General features: G+C 35.8%; 1 protein-coding gene across 1 annotated transcript in view; it reads right to left on the reverse strand.

The window, feature by feature from the left end:
• The window catches only part of LOC109562912 (multiple epidermal growth factor-like domains protein 6), a 694041-nt gene that overhangs the window by 116168 nt on the left and 555879 nt on the right, over positions 1–21994 (reverse strand). The window contains exons 8-10 of the mRNA XM_070783699.1: positions 9354–9473; positions 7294–7416; positions 3702–3839 (exon numbers count right to left, since the gene is read on the reverse strand). Of these exons, the coding sequence (XP_070639800.1) occupies positions 3702–3839; positions 7294–7416; positions 9354–9473 (381 nt within the window). The remainder of the gene's footprint in view (positions 1–3701; positions 3840–7293; positions 7417–9353; positions 9474–21994) is intronic.

Genomic DNA, 21994 nt, shown 5'->3' on the forward strand with positions numbered 1-21994 from the left:
TCACCTGTAAATTTAGCTCTAATCAAAAATACAGAATCAATTATAGCAAGTAAAACAATTTAACATTTCAACTATGACTTCAGAAAAGCATCAAAAGTAAACCTGGAAAGGACTTGATCTTCTGTATCTGTTTCCCACACATAGTCACTGAATAAAGCACCAAAGAGTAGAATAATATTTTTTCTGATAACTACCAATTGTTAAATTTAGTGAACTTATTGCTGGTGAGACACTTGTATTTTGTATAGCTGTCTTTCAAATTGTGTTAACACATCACTAGGTTTTATCCCTAATAAATGCTTGCATTTGGGCAAGACTGACCATTTGCAGACTAGATGACTTATCTTTACATTTATTTGTATATTCTCATGTAAGAAGAAGTAAATTCTAAAATAAGCTAAAGAGAAAATTATTTCTCTCATGCATAAATGTTTTTACAAAGCATTCATGCCTTTAATCTGTTCTCAGGCAAGTAGGCAGACTATGTATATGCACACTCCAAACAAATCATTGCCTTTACTCTAGAGAATATTTGGTTTTTAGGAATGAGTGTTATTTATTGTTGGAAAATGAAATAAACTTGAGCCATCAACAAAATAATGTCATCATGTTGACTGCTGAAATCTCATAAATGTGTAATTTTCTATATTTTGACCCTGGCAGATGTGATTTTTGCTGGCTGTAAATATGAACTTTACCAAATTGTACTTTTCAAAGAATCAGGAAAGATATCAAATTATAAGCTGCAAACAAAAGCCTTAACAAAATTCCAGTTTCCCTTACCGAACAGTGAAAAGGAGAGAATAAGAAGGAAGGAAGGAAGGGAGGGAAGAAGGGAGGAGGGAAAAAAGAAAAGAAGTTCTTTAGTTTTTCCAGAGATCCAAATGCTAGCAAGGTAGAAATCTATAAGCATATTTTTCACTACATAAGAAGGTGCAAGGCAAGCAACTGGCTTCATTAAGCTAACCACTGTAGACTGAGAAAAATGCAGAAGGTGATGCTGGATTAAGAAATAACAAGCAAAGACATTGTTTTGGTTTAAAAATTTATGAAACCCAAATACTTTAAAATCCCTTAAAGTTCACTCTGTCACATTAGTGCCAAACTAAAAAAATCCCAACAACTTAGGCTTTTGGAATTCACCTCTTCCCTTATGGTACTTCAATTTATTTTGAACTACACTGAGTAGCATTAGATGGTTGAAGTTTTTTTTTTTTTCAGTACTCATATCATAATTTTTAAGAAATATTTTTGTGATAAAATATCACAAAAGAAAACATGCAAATAGGGTATCCTAATTTTCAAATGATGACAAATTGTTTTCGAGGCTTGTAGGTGCTCTCAGACCCAGGGCACACAGTAATTTAGTTTGATGTTTGTGTTCAGTAGTTCAGTTGTGTCTGACTCTTTGCGACCCCATGGACTGTAGCCTGCCAGGCTCCTCTATCCATGAAATTTTCTGGGCAAGAATAGTGAAGTGAATTGACATTTCCTTTTCCAGGGTATCTTCTTAACTCAGGGATGAAACCCGAGTCTCCTGCTCCTCCGGCATTGGCAAGGGGATTCCTTACCACTGTATGACCTGGGAAGCCCCAACGTATTGCTGAATGACTACTATGTTCTGATTCCTGGCCACACGGAGGTCTGAGGTCTGTAAGGGTTGTAGGAAACTTCACCTTGGGAAGTCTGTTATGTAAATAAAGGAAAAAATGCTCTTCCATTCAAGAGCTTTTTAAAAAATGCAACAGTATACCAGGAAAGTCTGAGGCAAAATAGCTGCTTCTAACAAAAGGGAAGCTAAGGAAGAGGGATAGAGTGATGTCAGGGAAATTTCCTGCAGGAGTAGGAAAACTAGAGATGCTCACTCTCCCAATTTTTGGTAGATATTCGTTTTTCTCAGAAGTTCTAGATTAAACATTTCACTATGGAGCAAGCTGGGGTGGAATTTATTCTTCTCATTGTCTACAGTGACATGTTTTAATAATATGTTGAAAAAATTATGTTGAACTTCCTGATGTTCAAGCTGGTTTTAGAAAAGGCAGAGGAACCAGAGATCAAATTGCCAACATCTGCTGGATCATGGAAAAAGCAAGAGAATTCCAGAAAAACATCTATTTCTGCTTTACTGACTATGCCAAAGCCTTTGACTGTGTGGATCACAATAAACTGTGGAAAATTCTGAAAGAGATGGGGATACCAGACCACCTGATCTGCTTCTTGAGAAACCTATATGCAGGTCAGGAAGCAACAATCAGAACTGGACATGGAACAACAGACTGGTTCCAAATAGGAAAAGGAATATGTCAAGGCTGTATATCGTCACCCTGCTTATTTAACTTCTATGCAGAGTATATCATGAGAAACTGGGCTGGGTTGGAAGCATAAGCTGGAATCAAGATTGCCGGGAGAAATATCAATAACCTCAGATATGCAGATGACACCACCCTTATGGCAGAAAGTGAAGAGGAACTCAAAAGCCTCTTGGTGAAAGTGAAAGTGAAGAGTGAAAAAGTTGGCTTAAAGCTCAACATTCAGAAAACTAAGATCATGGCATCCGGTCCCATCACTTCATGGGAAATAGATGGGGAAACAGTGGAAACAGTGTCAGACTTTATTTTTCTGGGCTCCAAAATCACTGCAGATGGTGACTGCAGCCATGAAATTAAAAGACGCTTACTCCTTGGAAGGAAAGTTATGACCAACCTAGACAGCATATTCAAAAGCAGAGACATTACTTTGCCAACAAAAGTTCGTCTAGTCAAGGCTGTGGTTTTCCCTGTGGTCATGTATGAATGTGAGAGTTGGACTGTGAAGAAGGCTGAGTGCCAAAGAATTGATGCTTTTGAACTGTGGTGTTGGAGAAGACTCTTGAGAGTCCCTTGGACTGCAAGGAGATCCAACCAGTCCATTCTGAATGAGATCAGCCCTGGGATTTCTTTGGAAGGAATGATGCTAAAGCTGAAACTCCAGTACTTTGGCCACCTCATGAGAAGAGTTGACTCCTTGGAAAAGACTCTGATGCTGGGAGGGATTGGGGGCAGGAGGAGAAGGGGACGACAGAGGATGAGATGACTGGATGGCATCACTGACTCGATGGACGTGAGTCTTAGTGAACTCCGGGAGTTTGTGATGGACAGGGAGGCCTGGCATACTATGATTTGTAGGGTCTCAAAGGGTTGGACATGACTGAGCGACTGATCTGATCTGACTGATCTGAAAAAGTTATCCTTTCCTATGGCTTTGAGCTGGGTTTTCCAAAGAATAATATCTTCTAATGTTTGCTTTTGGAATGTAGCTACCTGCCGTGTCAAAGTTGAACATGTATCCAAATTATCTCCAAGTTGAAAACCAATGAACATGATCTGCTTCTGCTTGAGGTGGAGAGAGTTAGGATGGCAGCATTTGTTGTTTGAATTGCAAATTAGATGGTTAGATAAGCCTTGGAATATTTTCTAGAAATAAAACTGTTAAGTCACATATATCGCTAATAAGTTTTAAATCTTCTTTAACTTCAAAGTAAAACACTATGATATCTTCTGTCCATAAATATTTCTTTTACATTATCCAGTAGCCAAAGACACTGTTCATTTTACTTGTAGTTTGAGAGGTGTAGCTACCTTATAGCACCAAGTATTAGAGAAGAAAGGGCTAAATGAATCCAGGGCAACTTCTGAAGGAAGATAGCATTCACCATACATTACCTATGCATGTTTTCTCATCTGAATCGAGCCGGTGTCCATGGTTACAGGAGCATCGGGGCCCACCAACTGCATGTTCACAGTGATGGGAACAACCACCATTGTTCTTTTCACAGCTATTGACAATTTCCAATTCAATCCCTTTCCAAAACAAGCAAAGGGAGGATTATTAGCATAACAACAGAGAAATATGAATACATGGCAATAATGGGTACACTCTCTCTCTGTTGGGAAGAGGACAAACTTTATTGGAAATTTGTCAACACTCTGAGCATATAAAAGTTTGAGAACTATTAAGCATTGTACATATCTGACACTGAAGTGAAGTGTTAATTGTTCAATCATGTCCTACTCTTTGTGACCTCATGGACTGAGCCCTCTAAAGCTCCTCTGTCCATGGAATTCTCCAGGCAAGAATACTGGGTAACCATTCTCTTCTTCAGGGGATCTTCCCCACCCAGGGGTTGAACCTGGTCTCCTGTATTGCAGGTGGATTATTTACCCTCTGAGCCACCAGGGAAGCCCTGTACATATTTATATCATATCAAAATAATAATAAATCTATAAATAATATTAAAATGACAAGGTGATACAGAAAGGTAATGAGTCCACCAGTGGTTATTAAACACATCTTAAAGGATACTTACCTATGGCAATTTTTGGTATTTTCAGAGTGTAAATATATATATGTGTGTGTGTGTATTGAATCAATGATCAGAAAGCAAATAGTTTGCCAGTTGACATATCTGTTCTCAAACTAATGGTATGTTAATATGTGCCCCTTTCCTAGGCTGTGAGCACTGTTATGGAACAAAAGTATGAATACAAAACCAATGAGTTAGCTGATTATATGTAACTAGCATCATCTTTATAGCTATGATGTATGCAAGAGTCATTTTGTATATAAACATCCTATTAACTCAAACACCAACTTGCTGACTGTGGTACATGCCACTAATTGGGGGCATTTGAGGGGACATCTACCTCAGTGTACAGATGCCAATATTCCTGAGCCCACAGGTATTATAATCAATCATTTTCTAAGTGAGAAAATGAAAAATAAAAGAATGCTTTGAATCGTTGTGAAAAATATGGAATTAGATACTCTGCTATTTTCACCATTGGTCTCTGTTCTTCATTTGTGTTGCTTAGACACACCTCTAATGAGAGTGACTATGTTGGTTCATTTCCTTCCATTTTTACCTCCTGAAGAACAGAACAGAACAGAAAAGAACAGAACAAAGGCACTCAGGATTGTGGCATTCTTTGAAAGCCTATATTACCATTCAAACTGCTGAGGTATCTGCTGTTTTTCTTGTATGGTTACAGTACAGAAATCATACTCCAGATCTCAGCCTCCTGTCTATGGTAGGCAGCAGCCTTATGTGTCCCAGAACAGCCAGGACGTATCCCTGTCTTTGTGCTCATCCCTCTGTGCCTTCATCATCTTGTATTACGCAGCTCATAACAGATGTTCAAAAATAGGTTTTGAATGATTGACTAAACAAAAGAAGGATTATGCTAATCAATTTATTGTTGAAAATAAGAATGCCTTTGGGTTTAGAAACAGCTAGTTTAGGACTGAGCTAAATGAGAAAGCTAAAGGAAAGATTGAAATAATTAAGGGAACTGATATTTTTCACAATATGTTAACATATACTCTTTAGGGAGACATATTTCAAATTTTGGCTCTGGTTCTTGTTTTTCTCCTGTGATCAATGCAGCTCTAAGATTGCTGGAGGTAATTTACTTTAAATATAAATGGTATTATTGGAACCTCACAAAAACTATACGAGGCTAAAACAAGTGCATACTCACCTCTAACTTACCAACAGAAGTAAATGTTTTTGATATGGATGATACAATTAAACTATCATACTTAAAAATATGCTTTAAAAAGTTTAAAGACTGATCCCTGTGTTTTCTCATAGCAAATAATCATTATTTGCTCAGTATATTAAATATGCATTAAATGTGTATGGAGTTTAAGTTCACTATATATTGCCTGGTAGTTGTAGAAAATTTTATTTAACCATGCTGGATCTGGAATTTTTAAATTTCTAACCCCAAGATAGTGATAGTTCATTCATAGAACACATTATGCTATACAGTATTTTGAGAACTTCTGAAAAGAAATGATATAGGTACAAAATATCATTGTCTTAGGAAAAAGTTAAAACGATATTTGCCTAAAATAGGCTGCTATATGAAGAGCACATAATTTATTGTTAAATATGACCATGTTCTGAAAATATTTACTCCACCTACAAGTTTTGAAACATTCATTTTCACCAAGAAAGTTTTGTATGTCAGTTAGTAAATATTGAGGTCTGGTGAGAGCTACACAAAGAACTTAGCCAAATATTCACATAAAGGAAATAAATGTAAAAATACACTTCAACCAAATGTATTCAACTCTAGGGCAAATTGCTTTCCCAAGTAAATTCTACGAAAGCTTGAACCTCACGACTCATTAGCGATAATGGCCCCCTCTTTCATGATAACTGAGAATGCACCAGTCTGATTGCAGGGGTTTTTATCTCAGGCATCTGTAAAATGTCCTCATCTCCTAAACCTCTGACCACATTAAAAAGCCAAAATATTAATAGTACTGAAAAATCCATCGACATTTCTCTTTGCCTGAAAGAACTCCTCGGGGCACCAAGAGAAAGACTCACTTTGGAAAAAGTTATATCCTAATTAGTAGTTAATTCTTCCCTCCCATCTTATTTCGTTTGCTCTTTAAAAGATAAATATCACCGCAGCAAAACTGCCCTATCTTTAGGCAGTAGAAATAAACCAACAGAGTTTACGGCTACACTGGCAACCCAGGCATTAAATAAATGTAGAGCTTTATGCAGTGGAGGAGAATGAAGAAGTTAGTGACCTTAAGACTGTCTCTTCATGAGAGAGCTTAGATAAGAACACTAGCTGATTTAATCTGTCACTGTATTCTTCTTCATGATCAAAGCTGATCAAGAGATGTATGATGTATACAAACACATAACAAAGTTAAAAGGATAATATATTTGGAGCTTAGAGACACTAGTTCAAGTTATAGTTCAGTCACTGACTAATTTTATATCATTGAACGTTGGGCTTTGGCCTGATAGGAGAGAACTGGGAAGGGCATCTTTGGAGCTGAGATCAGAAATCAGACGTGGTACTACCATCTAGGCCTGCCCCTCACCCTACTGGTTCTTTCTTTCTTGCTGGCTCCTTTCCCCTGAGTGTTACACTGGAGTTATTCGTGTCCAATAAATATTGCAGGACAGAGGTGGTGATGGATGACAGACTCCTCACAAAGGAGACCCATGGGTCCAAGAGAGCCCCAATCCAGAAGACCTGAGACTTAGTCCTTGTGGTCTACAAAGAGGACCATGATGCTGACCACATTCTGTGGACTCTGGGCTCCTATTTCATCAAATTAAAATGAGAGGGTTGGCCTTCTAAGCTCCCACTCCCACCCTACGCCAGTGGAAAACATTCTAAGGAGCTCTTACTTTGGCAAGTTATTCAGCACAATCCTTTTATTACTCTTGCTTAATACTTGTAAAATGCCACACATTCCTGGGCTGCGATCACTGTCACTTACTGTAACACTGTTTTCCATCAGCTCCCAGCTCAAAACCAGGTTGGCAGGCACAAGTGAAAGATCCCACTGTGTTCACACAGCGATGGCTGCAGGGAGCAAGCCTTTCAGCGCATTCGTTTATGTCTGCAGAGAGAGATACACAGGAGCTGTGTCTTTGGAGCTGGAATTAAGACTTATTTACAACTATAAACATGAATGAAAGCATCCCCTCCCCTTCAACCCCTGACAACAATGCCAACAAATATAACAGTAAAATATCACATAGGCTCCATATTTGCAAATAAACCAATGTAAAATGACAAGAACTCTGTGGCAGGTCTCATTCATGTTCTTAAACACTTTTTTCTATTAGAACCTACTTCTTACTGTTGTTTAGTTGCTCAGTTGTGTCCAACTCTTTGTGATCTCATGGACTATAGTCTGCCAGGCTCCTCTGTCCACGGGATTTGCCTGGCAAGAATACTGGAGTAGGTTGCCATTTCCTTCTCTAAGGGACCTTCTCTACCCAGGGACTGAACCCACATTGCCTGCATTGGCACGTGGAGTCTGTACCACTGAGCCACCTGGGAAGCCCCATGAGAAACTGCTGCTATCTATTAATTTGAAGAAAGAGAAAACAAACAAAAATAGACCTTTTCTATCCCCTAACAATACAGATAGAACACTTTAATTTGTCATTGTGAATATATATCAAATTCTTAACCAAAATTGGTATCTCTCTGACTTAAGACAGTACAAGTGGCCCCACACAAGGCAGATTTGGAGTCTTCTTAAGTAGCAATCCATAGTATATGTTCCACATATGATTGTCACAGTGCCATTTAAAACCTGGTGCCCTCTCTTTCTCGACACCAATAGACAAGTCTATTCAGTATAACATCATTTTGTGGCCCAGGAAGTTTATGCTCCCCTTACTCCACACCTGCCTTAAATGAATAGGTTTCATTATCATTTTCCCAAATAGAACTTCCTCCTTATATTGTCCTGCATGTCACTCCCACCAGGACTCTTAATTTAAGAGAAATGCTTATCTTTCTAAGGTATTTACAAAACTCTAAGTAGGCAGAAACTTTGGGGACAGTCTTTTTAGGAATATCACTCCAGATATCAAAATAAAAATTTGAAAAAGATATTCTATAAATTGTGGCTATATATATATTTCTAAATTTTCCACAGGTATTTAATAAGATCCTATTTTGTGCCAGATACAGAGTAAGGTAGGTTCTATGTAAACAGAGGACCAAAGCATAAATGTTCTGTGTTAGAAAAGTATGTTTAACAATCCACAGAAAGTTTTATCTTACTTTTGGCTTAAAGGAAAAAAAAAAAAAAACTAACTTAACACTAATTTTTATGTCTAATTCTTTTTCAATTTCTCAAAGCATTATCAGTCACATTAGTCAGGAAACATTTTGTATTTTCTTAATTAACCCCAATAAACTGTTTTTCATTTCATGGAAATGTCGTGATAAAAATGAAGGATTCTGTGATTTCTCAGAAGTTCTTAAAACAAAGACAGTCCCACAGGAATGACTTCATTTATTAGTTCTGGTCATGAAGTAATTTATCACTTTCATCTTTGAATTGAAGTATGTCTGTTTTGCTATTTCTAGGAAATGGAAATATGTAACCTTATATTTCTAGAGTTTCTTTCTCTTTGGTTTTAATTATTCCTAACTTCTGAGAACACTCATTTGCACATACTTGATTTTCAAAGGTTAGCCCCACCTTCTGTAGCCTATAATAAAAAACTCCCTGTGCAATTATGGAAGGTTTTGAAATATTAATTTTGGAATTCATTTCAGAATGAAAAACAGAAAACAAAAAGAATTAATTCTGAAACTACACAGATTATTTTTTGTAACTAAAAATTTCACTGAGCTTTTGTATTAAATAGTATCATAAAAAATACCTTTCAGAATGATCAAATAAGAATATAAATGTTTCTTTTTAAGCATAAATGAAAACACCTTTCTCCTAGCTGTTCTGACTATTCAAAACTGAATTATCACAAAATTGCAAACAATTACCCAATTAATCCATCAGCTTCAACTTCTTACCGGCACAGCCCTTTTTGTCTTCAGATAGTTGGTACCCTGGGTGACAGGCACACCTGGCCACGCCATTCTCACTCTGACAGATGTGGGCACATCCATTCCCACCCGTGCAGGGGTCCATCTCTAAAAGCAATTAAGCAGTGAGAGTTTGTAATTCAATAACTGCAGAAAAACGTGCAGAGCAGAAGTGTAGATAAAGACACAAGAGAACTGGGACCAGAGGGCTTCTCATGTTAGGATGATAAGGCCTTTGGAAAGTCTTTCCCACTTTCAGATGGGAAATGGGTTCCCTATTTTCTGATCTGAATTCCAAAATCTGAACAAATCTAAACATGAATCAAGGTCAAAGAACTGGCTAATTTTACTCTTTTTAAAAGTCTATCTGCTGTGCTTTTGTACCCAAAGTTAAATAGAGCCAGCAGGAAATCCTCCATACACCTTTGCATTTTTTTCTCTTTCACTCCCCACTTACTCTACTCATTTGCACAGCAGTTATCCTCATATAAACCTTTCACCTCCTGTCTATTTCCTCTGCCTTGGAATAAGCAACCACGGTGTGAAGAAAAGGCCAACTGGAGTAAAATGGAAGAGTCTTAGCTACAGCTACCATGGAGATGGAATAAAGAAGTTCACATCCTACTGAAATTAGTCAGTGACCTCCTTCTGACCTCCTCCCCTTATTTGCTCTTTTCTTAGTCTCAGTCATATTCTTTGGAAGTCCAAAGTAATGTAAAGCCACATGTCCCATCCAGAGTACCTCCACACAGAGCTTATTTGTTGAATTCATGAGTTAAGTGATCCTGGTCTAAGTATGAGAAACAGCCTTGTCTACATTATAAGCTGCTGGGGTGGGAATTTCTTCTCTTGCATGCTCCCCTTTCCTTTTTTAAAATAATGCACAGAATACAAAAAAAAAAAAAAAAAAAAACAATGAATAAAGCTACCTTGTCTCCACATTTACCCCGTTTCATGCAACCACTATCATACATAAATGCTTACATGCTTTCATTGGTTTCTTGCAAACCATTTCAGACTTTATGAAAATATAAGTGATACAAACATCTTCTATCTATCTATCACAGATGCAATACACATTGTTCTGCTTCTTGCTTTTATGTAGGGAGAGATTGAATTAAATTTGTAGATCAATTTGGGGGAGTATTGTCATTTGAACAATATTAGGTTATCTGATCCATGAACACGAGATGTCTTTCCATTTATTTTAGAATCTAACTTATTTTAACAATGTTTTATAGTTTTCATTACATAATTTTTGCACTTCTTTTGTTAAATATGTTCCTATGTATTTTATTGTATTCAATGCTATGGTAACTAGAATCATTTCTAGTAAAAAAATGATTAAAAATCATTTGATTAAAAATCAAATAATGATTAAAATGATTTTAATAATGATTAAAATCATTATGATTTACTATGAATCATAGTAAAATCATTAATTTTACTTCCAGATTTTTTAGTTGTATAGAAATCCAATTGATACTTTACATTTTCATCTTTCATCATGTAACTTAGCTGAATTTCCTTATTATTCTAATAGCTTTTATTTTTTAAGGTGTATTTCTTAAAATTTTCTGTTACAAGATCCTGTCATCTGCAAAGAAAGATAATTTACTTCTTCTTTTCTAACCTGGATGGCTTTTATTTTCTTGCCTTTTTGCTTTGGCTAGAATGTCCAGTACAATGTTGAATAGAAGTGGTATGAACAGATATCTTTGCCTCATTCCTGATTAGAGGGGGAAAGCTTTCAGCATTTCATTATTAAGTAAATATTAGCTGTGTATTTCTCATAGATTCCATTTATTGGTTGAGGAAGTTCTCTTCTATTTCTAGTTTGGTGAATTCTTTTATCATGAAAGGGAACTAAATTTTGTAAAGTTCTTTTTTTTTTACTTGCATCTATTGAGATGATAAGGTTGGTTTTAATATGGTATATTTTTAAATACATAATTTTTAGATGTTGAACCCATCTTGATTTCCTGAGATAAATCCGATTTGATTATAGTGTATAGTTTCTTTTATGTGTTGTTGGATTTGGTTTTCTAGTATTTTGCTGAGGATTTTTAGGATCTACAAACATACAAGATTTTGGTCTGTAGTCTTCTTTTTTTGTGAAATACTCTTCTGATTTTGGTATCAGGGTAATACTGGCCTCATGGAATGAGTTTGGGATTATTCTCTCCTCTTATATATTTTGGGGACACATTTTTCAACTGATGAAAAGAAAACAACTCAGAGTCCTATACCCAGCAAAATTACCCTGCAGGAATGAAGGAGAAACCAAGACATTTCCACATGATGGAAAACGAAGAGAATTTATCTCTAGCAGACTATTCTGAAATTATGTCATTTTTTTATAAATAGAAAGGAAAGTATTTTTAAAGAAAGGAATGGTGGAGCACCAAGAAAAAAAGAAAGAACAGCAGCATAAGAAAGAGCAAGAATAAGAAAAATATGAATATATACATATATATACAAAATTTTGTGTATATACAAAACATTATATATGCATTATATATACAATATATAGAGAAACATATATAAATACAATAAACTTTACTTCCCCTCATGAATCTTCTAAATTATACTTAATAACTGAATAAAACATAACATTGTCTAATATGGTTCTAAATGTACATAGAGAGAATAGTTAAGCAATTATATAGGAATGGAAAAGAGTAGAGAGAAAGTAGTTAAGGTTTCATACTTCACTTGAACTGGTAAAAATGATACTACCAGTAAATAGTTATACACAATATAATACCTGACAATCAGGAAAAAGCTAGGTAAAGATATACATTCAAATATTTGGCAAAACTAATACAATATTGTAATGTTTAAAAATACAATAAAATTAAAAAATAAAATAAAATAAACTGTAGTTGATTAACAACAACAAAAAATTGTTATGAATAAAGGGAAATGGAATTTTAGAAAAATGTTATAGTAGTGTATAGGAAGACATGAAAAGATTCAGAAAAATGTAATAAAACAGAAATAATAAACAGAAAAAAAGAAATGTCAAACAAGTGTGTCATTATATGACTACATTCATGTAAATAACTTACTATGCCAATTAAAAGGCCCAGTTTTGAAGAATGACTTAGAAAACATGACCTAACTATATGCCGGCTACATGAAACTCACTCTAAATATAATGATATAGGCTGGTAAAAAGTAAAAGGATGGAAAAAAATACATATCATACAAACACTGATCAAAAGAAAGCAGGAATGGCACCATTAATATCAGATAAAGTAGATCTCAGCACAAAGAAAATTACCAGAGACAGAGACATATAATAATAGAAAAAGAATAATAAAAAGGGCAATTGACCAAGGAGACATAACAATCCTAAATGTAGGGATTCCCAGGTGGCACAGTGGTAAAGAATCTGCCTGTCAATGCAGGAGATGCAAGAGACACAGGTTTGATCCCTGAGTTGGGAAGATCTCCTGGAGGAAGAAATGCCAAACCATTCCAGTATTCTTGCCTCGAAGTCTCCATGGACAGAGGGGCCTGGTTGGCTACAGTCCATGGGGTCCCAAAATGTTAGACATGACTATGAATGCATGCATAGACACGCATATGCACCAAACAATAGTACTGCAAAATGTGGAAAAGAAAAGCCACTATCAATCCAGAAGATCTAATTGACACTTACAAAACACTACATTCGACAACAGCAGGATATATATTCTTGTCAAGTGCCTCCAGAACACTAAACAAAACACATTTTCTATGTGATCCATAGGCCACAAAAAGTCTCAGTGGAAAACAAAAATCATCAAGTTGAATAAAAATAAAAATTCAATACCAAAAATTTGAGGACACAGTTAAAGCAGTGCTGAGAGGGAGAGAAAGAGGGAGAGAGATTTGTGGTACTAAATCCATTGGAAATGATCTCAAATCAATAATCTAAGCTTCCACTTCAAGAACTCAGAATAAGAAGAGCAAAATAAATCCAAATCAAGTAGAATGAAGAAATAGTAAAAATGAGGGCAGAAAGCAATAAAATTAAAAACAAAAAAATAGATAATACTATTGAAGCAAAGAGTTGGTTCTTAGATCAATAAAATTGGCAATGGTGACTGACAAAGAAAGTAAAAAATACAAATTACCACTGTTCGGAATGAAACAGGATATTACTATAAACCCTGATGACATCAAAAGTATAGTAAGACACTACAAACAACTCTGCTGAATTTGGCGACTTGGATGAAATGGGCTAATTCCTTAAAAGAAATGCAAACAATCACAACTCAATCACATGAAACAGAGAATGCATATAGCTCTATAAATCTGAAAAAAAAATAATTCATAATTAAAACATTCCACAAAGAGAAATTTTCTGGCCTAGATAATTTCACTGAATAATCCTACCAAACTTTTAAGGAAGAATTAACATCGATTCTAAAATTTCTCCTAGAAAATAGAAGAAATACTTTTTAACTTATCTATTTTATGAAGCTAGTATTCTGATACCAAAGCCCAGCAAAGACTTTCTATTTCTAAAAAAGAAAAAGAAAAGAAAATACTATAGACCAATATCACTCATCAATACAGATGCAAAAAATCCTTCACAAAATTTTAGCAAATAGAATCAGTAATACATACACACAAATTATACAGCTTGACCAAGGAGGGTTTATTGCAGCATACACAGCTGGTGAAATATTCAAAATCAATGTAATTCTTCATATTTACAGAATAAAGAAATTCACATGATCATATTAATTAATGTAAAATATTTGACATAATTCAATACAATATTCGTGAGAGTCTCTTGGACTGCAAGGAGATCCAACCAGTCCATTCTGAAGGAGATTAGCCCTGGGATTTCTTTGGAAGGAATGATGCTAAAGCTAAAACTCCAGTCCTTTGGCCACCTCATGCGAAGAGTTGACTCCTTGGAAAAGACTCTGATGCTGGGAGGGATGGGGGGCAGGAGGAGAAGGGGACGACAGAGGATGAGATGGCTGGATAGCATCACTAACTCGATGGATGTGAGTTTGAGTGAACTCTGGGAGTTGGTGATGGACAGGGAGGCCTGGCGTGCTGCAATTCATGGGGTCACAGAGTTGGACACAACTGAGCAACTGAACTGAACTGAACTGAATACAATATTCATGACAAAAAGAAAATGGGAGCAGTGAGAAATTTCTCACCTAATAAAAAGCATATATAAGAAACCTATAACAAATATTATGCTTAATGATACTGAATTATTCCCCCCTGGGACTAGGAACAACACAAAAATGCTTACTCTCATTGCCCTATGCAACATAGTGCTACCATAGCTCACACAATCAGGCAAGAAGAGGAAATAAAAGGATCATAGATCAGATGGAAAGAAATAAAACTATTCCCATTTGCATATTACATGATTTGAAAATCATGTTTGAAAATCCTAAGGAATCTACAAACTCTCAGAACTAAAAAGTAAGTTCAGCAAGGTAGCCGGATACAAGGTACACATACAATGATAAATTGCATTTAGATATACTATCAATGAACACATGGACAGTGAAATTAAAAAGGCAAAAAACATCTGCAATTACCCAATTACAGGACACATTCTATATCTTTGAATAGATTATATACAATTCTTTGAAGGCAGGAAGCTGACTTATATACCTTGGTATCCTCATACATTTAGAATCTATATAGAAGACATTTTATAAACTGTAGTTTGTTGGAAAGAGGATACAGTTATCAGAGATTTGGTTTCAAGTATAGGTCTGTCAGTTGCTGAAAAACTGAAGGACACAATAGATACAGGATGGTAGACTCTAGATGCATTCAAGGGAATAGGACCATGCTCTTGCCCTCCCGGACTGTTCATTCTGCTGGATGAAGTAGCCAGTGTATGAGTAAATCGGTAAGAAAAATCATCACAGATTATTGTGAGTGCTGTGAAGGAAATAAATAAGATGCTGTGAAAGACAATAGCTTAAGCAGAAAGCCTTGACTGGAAAAGAGAATTTGGGGCAGAGGTCTCAAGACACTGAGGTAGAAAAGGCATTGCATGTTATTGTCATCATTCAGTCCCTAAGTAGTGTTCAACTCTTTGTGACCCCATGGACTGCAGTGCGCCAGGCTTCCCTGTCCTTCACTATGTCTTGGAGTTTGCTCAAACTCATGTCCAATGAGTAGGTGATGCTATTCAACAATTTCATCCTCTGTCACCTGCTTCTCCTCCTGTCCTCAGTCTTTCCCAGCATCAGGATCTTTTCTAATGAGTTGGCTCTTCACATCAGGTGACCAAAGTATTAGAGTTTCAGCTTCCGCATCAGTCCTTCCAGTGAATATTCAGGGTTGATTTCCTTTAGGACTGACTGGTTTGATGATCTCCTTGCAGTTCAAGGAACTTTCAAGGGTCTTCTCCAGAACCACAGTTCAGAAGCATCAATTCTTCAGTGCTCAGCCATCTTTATAGTCCAAGTCTCACATTCATACATGACTACTGGAAAACCAAAGCTTTGACTATACAGACCTTTGTCAGCAAAGTTATGTCTCTGCTTTTAATACACTGTCTAGGTTTGTCACAGCTACCATAATGAAGCCTGTGGCTGCACATGCAGTCCACAGTAAAGATTTGGGAATTAACTAAGGTCAGTAGTAAGGCACTGAAGAGTTTAAATGGATAAGTGGCAGGGTCAATAGTAAAATTTCCAGGTCTCCTGAATCTTGCCTCAATAATCATTTTCTCTTTATTGAGTTGGTTAAAATATGTGTATTTTATTAAGAAAATACTTCATTACAAAATGGTAGCCCTGAAGCCACATAGGATAAAATCTTTCACTGACTTTGCAATCTTAAGATCTCTCAGTATCTTGCATTCTTATGCACAGTTAAGGCATTTCAAATTCCAAAGAAATCGCTGTTTCTTTTTTACTTTCTGTGTAACTTGAAGAACATAAATAAGAAGGTAATTTGGATGTATGAGTTGGCATGGATTTCACTAAATATGTTAGTTTAAGAGCAGTTTAAAATAATACGTTGCAATTTATCTTGAACAGCTCAAATTCTGGCCGGAAATCATTTTAAAGGTTTGATTATTAGTCACAATTTTGGAAAATGTTTAAGTAAAAAAAAAGTATTTATCTTATTTTATGTATTCCAGTACAGATTAAAACCTTATTTAGATTTTTAACAAATATGATATTAAAATATGATTTAAAAATTGGTTGTGATTATAATATTGATTTCAAATGAATCTTTGTCATATACCTCTACTTTCCAAAGACTATATGGGATAAATAGCCACAGAGAAATTCCTGACTTATTTGTAAAAATTAAATTCATACTTATCTTGCACAATACATGAGTCAAATTACACCTCCAACTTTTTAAGAAAAGATTCTTGCAGAAAATGTACAAATGTACACTGAGGAAGCTAAATGTTACTTAATTATAATCAGTGAGGGAGATTTCAAGCTCAATACCAGAAATTTTTCTCTCTTAAAGATGTTCTATTACACTTCCACAAATTTTCAGTCAACAGTTTTTCAACAATTAAGTACAGAAGAATTAAAGATGCCATGGAAAATATCTGGCTACTTTTGTTCTTATTTTTAAGACCTCTCAATACTCTCAGGTAACACTTTCTCCAAATGACATTCTCAAAAGCACATGTTAGTAACCTTCATGTTAATTAGTAACCTCCCCATAAGCCACAAAGCATTTGCTAAAGGTATTCACTAGTCAGAATCTTTTGATTTCCTCTCTCTAGATTCTCATTTCTTGAGTTTCAAAGGTGCCTGAAAACCAATGATTCTATTTGTAAGGTTAAGATGTCTGTGTTTAACCAAGTACCCACGTGATTAAACAATGCACATTTTCATATATGCAGGTATATTAGCATTGTACCAGGGAATATGTTCTGGTCCAAGAAGTATATTCCTAATGAAAATTAATTGGATATACATTCATAAAATCTCCACTCTATAATCCCAATAGCATCCCTACTTGTTGGTGTTTTAAATATGTGATTATATGTGAAGTAATTCTATGTGGAGGATTTCTGTGAACTTGACACTGTTCTCTGGAGTAATTCCTACTCTTCTTTCCAAACTGAAGTTAGATATCATTTCCTCTTAAAAGCTTTTTTTTTTTTTTTTAGCCCTTTAGTCTGGTTTACATCTGTTTACTGGGGTTCCTATGCTATGTTTTGCACAGCTGTGAACTCTTCATGCATTTGTCTCCGCTACCAGACCATGATATTCTTGATGGCAGGAACCTTTGGTTTTCGTATCAAAGAACTCTTCAGTTCCAACTCCAGTTCCTGGTCTATAATGGCAAGTTGGAAATGTCCCTTGCAGGAAGGAAACGCATGGCATAGCAACATGTGAGAGAATGGTGAAGATAAGCAGATTTTTTATCTGGTGAAATACCACATTATTATCACAAGCCTGAAAGAAAAAAATCCTCAAAGCAAAAATGAGATGAAACAATCATTTGGTCCATGCTCTTGGAAAAGAGACAGAAAACCCCCCAAACCTTTAGATTTTCTTTTTAAGTCTTGTTCATTACTAATATTATTCAATTCCTACACTCACTCTATCTGTTAAAGTCCCTCAGAGAGTCAAGATTTATTTCTAGCACAGCATTACACATCCCTTTCATCTAGTCCTAGATAAAATGCAAGAAATCTATTTAGTTCATGGCGAGAAGTGCGGCTGCCATTGGAGCTTCTACATGCTTAATGAACTGCATGTTCACTTGAAAGGCTAATCCCATCCAACTAGAGTTCAGGCCATTATGAGGCTTACAAGGGCGCTCAGACATGAAATGCTGGCTAAGACTCTAACTGAGCTTCATAATAGCCAGCATCCTGGTTTATGGGACAGGGATATTGTATTCATCAAAGGGCAATATAAGACTTTGTATTGACTGACCAGAGAAACGAGTCACATCATCCTAGGCTGCTATAGTTTAGCCTAGCTGTCAATTTGGCAGTTCCTGGGTTGCAAATTGTGGACACTATTGCTTAACATTCATGTCTGCTTCACATCCCAGCAGTGGCAGCTCACCATTGACGATTATGTTTCCTAACTGCAGTCCAGCCCAGCTGGAGAGCCAATTTCTAACACAATTGCAGCCTGCTCCAACAAGAGCTCTGGTAGTCAAATGCCACACTCTCTGAGGTACTTTGGAGCCTATCACTTTATGGAGCACTGGTTGATGCAATGAGAAAACCAATGGGCAGAAAACAACCACTTTTTAAAGTTCATTATATTTTTAAAAATTCTGTTCTTCCACAGAATTACTATAATAATTATTGTCTATAATATTCATGTCGACATTTAACAAGTTAAACTTTCTAAATGGCATATGAAAAAGATCTAAGAGGCATGAATTTGTGACCTGACTCTGCCAGGGCCACTAGCACTGTGACCTTGGGACAGTCATTTGACTTCTAGGAGCTTTAAGCCCCGTATCTGTAAAAACAAGCATAATAATCACTATTTCATGATATTGTTGCTAAATATGAAGTGAAATAAGGTATGTAAAACAACTAATACAGTATCTGGAGTAATGATCAAATGTTAGGCATTGTAAGTGATAATACAGTAAGAAGAGGAAGTGAAATGGACAAAGGAATAATAAGCTACCATTAGAAAGAGAGTTTGGAATTTGATATATTTGAAGTAAAACAACTGTGAGTGATGTGAAATCCAGAGTGTGTTCAGGCTTGTGAATAGCTACAACTGACTGGAGTAGAGGAAAAAAAAAAACAACTTTATGTAGGGAGTTAAAAGAATCAAGGCAAATAATAAAATCAGGAATGATTTACCAAATTCCTACTAAGTAAAAGATCTTACGAGAGAAAGATAAATAAGAACTTCTACTATGTGGGGAGATGAACAAGTATGTACAAATGGGGAAGGATGTAGAAAGAGAAGACCAATTATTAGCAAAGAATCAGACCAGGTAAGAACAGGGTCTCAAAATCTAAGGAAAGAGACTTTCAAAAAGGAAGTCAAGTGTAAGCTGGGTCAGCTGCTGAAGGGTGACAGTCAAAAGAAAGTTATGAGTGCTTCACTTGTACTAAGTACTGTTTCAGGCACTTCACTCATGTTCATTCAGTACATCATGAATGTAAGTACAATAACTTGAAAGTCAGATAAGGAAAAGTCTTTCTTGAATGGTATCAGGGAACAAGGAGATGACCTGAAGGGATAATAACTCTGAACTATGCAACATTTGGAAATCTTCAACAAATAATAATAATGATTATAATTGTGGATTAATAATTGTTAAAATTAAGATAATATATGCTTAATATATTCCAGGATCTATCATAAGTACTTTATGTGCATTCATTCCTTTAATCTTCATAAGAACTCAAAGAAGTAAGTACAGTTTAAATATCTATTTTCTAGAAAAAGAAACTGAGGCAGAAATTGTATTCAAGGTCTCAAAGCTAAAAAGTTACAGAAGTGGGATTTGAAGGGTAAGGAGGGCTTCAAATTCAGGAAGCTGGATTTAGAAACTTGTTTCTTAACTCCTACACTATACTGGAGGAGAAGAGGTCCGGAGTATCTTGTGATAGCTATAGAGATGAGATGCTTACAAAGACAAGGTCATAAAGGGTGGTGTACCCAGAAGATAAGTGATGAGATGACAGAATTAAAGGTGGATAATAATGATAAATACAGAGGACAGCCACAGGGGCAATAGAACTTTTGTTCCTGGGAGATGGGAGAAATGGCATTAAAGAAAATTTTGAGAATCTACAGAAATTGATTCTTAAAATTCAGTAAGCAAGGACTGGGAGCTGGAAAAGTGAGACCCGGGAAGACTGCACTGGATAGAGTACATGAGGTTTGAGAGCAAGACTTGGAGTCATCAAAAACTGAATTCTAGTCTTGACTCTATCAAGAAACTGTTATGTCACCCTGCAGCTGAAAATGTACTCCTCTTTGCGTTAGGGTTCTAGCAATAACTTCTGTGAGCCAGGAAACTTAATAAGCCTTACACACACTACTTATTTAACCTTTATTCATAACCTTATGACATATATATGATTATTATGCCCAGATCACAGATGAGGAAATACTAATGAGTTTAAATTAACAGCTCATCTTCACAGTGAATGAGAGAGCTGGGATTTTCAGCCAGATCTAGCTGATCCCCATAGTCTTTTAAACCACTGGGTCATACTGATTCTTTCCAGATGTTATCGAAGAGAAAAAATAGGTTTGAGAACCTAATCCACAACGATGGTGTATAAATATAGGAAGGCAGGAAGTTGAGAGCAAAGACAACTGTGGAAATTCGGGATCAGTTATTTGAAATCGAATATGTGTGTAGCACCCACCCCAAGGACACAGTTGGAGTGCTGGCTAGGAAGAACTTAACCCCAGAGTTGGGAGCAATTTTTTAAGTGGGGGCTCTTGTTGGGTGGGTGGTTGAGGTATGAGATGTATATGAGTGATTTGAAGAGAATTCAATTACATTGGATCATTTTAAAAGTGAGAAGACAATGAAAATAGATCTTCATCAACTTGCTTTTCCTAAATGTAGACATTATTTCACAAGAATTTCCCTCTTAATGATGCAGGAAGGATTTGGGGATACTGGTTTACAAATGGGATACACATTTTTCAAGGAAAGTCAAATGTTCAAATATATATACAGATGCCATCCTTTTCGTTTAATTTTTGGCTTGGAAAATGTTAAAATACAAAAAGCTCAAATTGTTTCCAAAGTGCTGCTGTAACTTAATATCTGCCATCAATAATTTCCATGTATAAAAGCATTTCCAGACATACTAATACTGCAAACAGGCACAGTTGGAAATTCTATTAAAGCAATGGTAGATATAATTCCTTGATGTATTTGCAAAACGTACAATAGGTCAACTAAGGCCATTTAAACTCAATGTTCCAATAATCATTTATTCAGCTTCTAGATGATCTCTAATTCAAAGGATTTAGGCAAACATTTCTTTAGAGCAAATATCACAAAAACAAGAAGCACAGGACAATTTCCAGATCTGGACTAGTCAATCATCAAACCCGTACTGAAAGCCTATAATATATGCACGGTACTTGTGTCTTAAAGATTTTGCCAGATTTGAATTCATATGAATTATCTTTTAGATTTCAACATATTTTATAACTCTAAGATCAGAACAGAATTATTAGGCTTGTTTCCCAACAAGATACACGGTGGTGATGTGTTTTGCTAGAAAAGAAAAAAGGATTTGAATTTAGTGCTTTATTGCTTCCAGTTTTCAGTCTATGTGTATCAGGCTGAGCTGCCTTAAGATTTAAGTTTGCATGAAAATTTGATGCCGTGAGTGTGCAAATAACATCTGAACTCTAACAATTTTAATCAGTGGAATTTATCTTAAGGAAATTATCATTTTGGGAGCAAAGATTTATCTGTAAGAATATTTTTTGGTTATTTTCTTTAAAATAAAAAGTACAAATCTGTTTATTCCACATCAGGATTCTTGGAGTGCAGTTATAAAAACAAGGGTAGGCTATGCATAATACAGTCAGCTGGAAAAATCTTGGGTTCCAGAGTGCCAGTTCCTGGATTCAAATGCTGTTTCTGCCACTTTCATGCTATGAAATCTTGGGCCAAATACCCAACCTCTATTGTGCTCCATT

This window comes from Bos indicus, chromosome 1, assembly GCF_029378745.1.
Source record: "Bos indicus isolate NIAB-ARS_2022 breed Sahiwal x Tharparkar chromosome 1, NIAB-ARS_B.indTharparkar_mat_pri_1.0, whole genome shotgun sequence".
Taxonomy (NCBI): Eukaryota; Metazoa; Chordata; class Mammalia; order Artiodactyla; family Bovidae; genus Bos; species Bos indicus.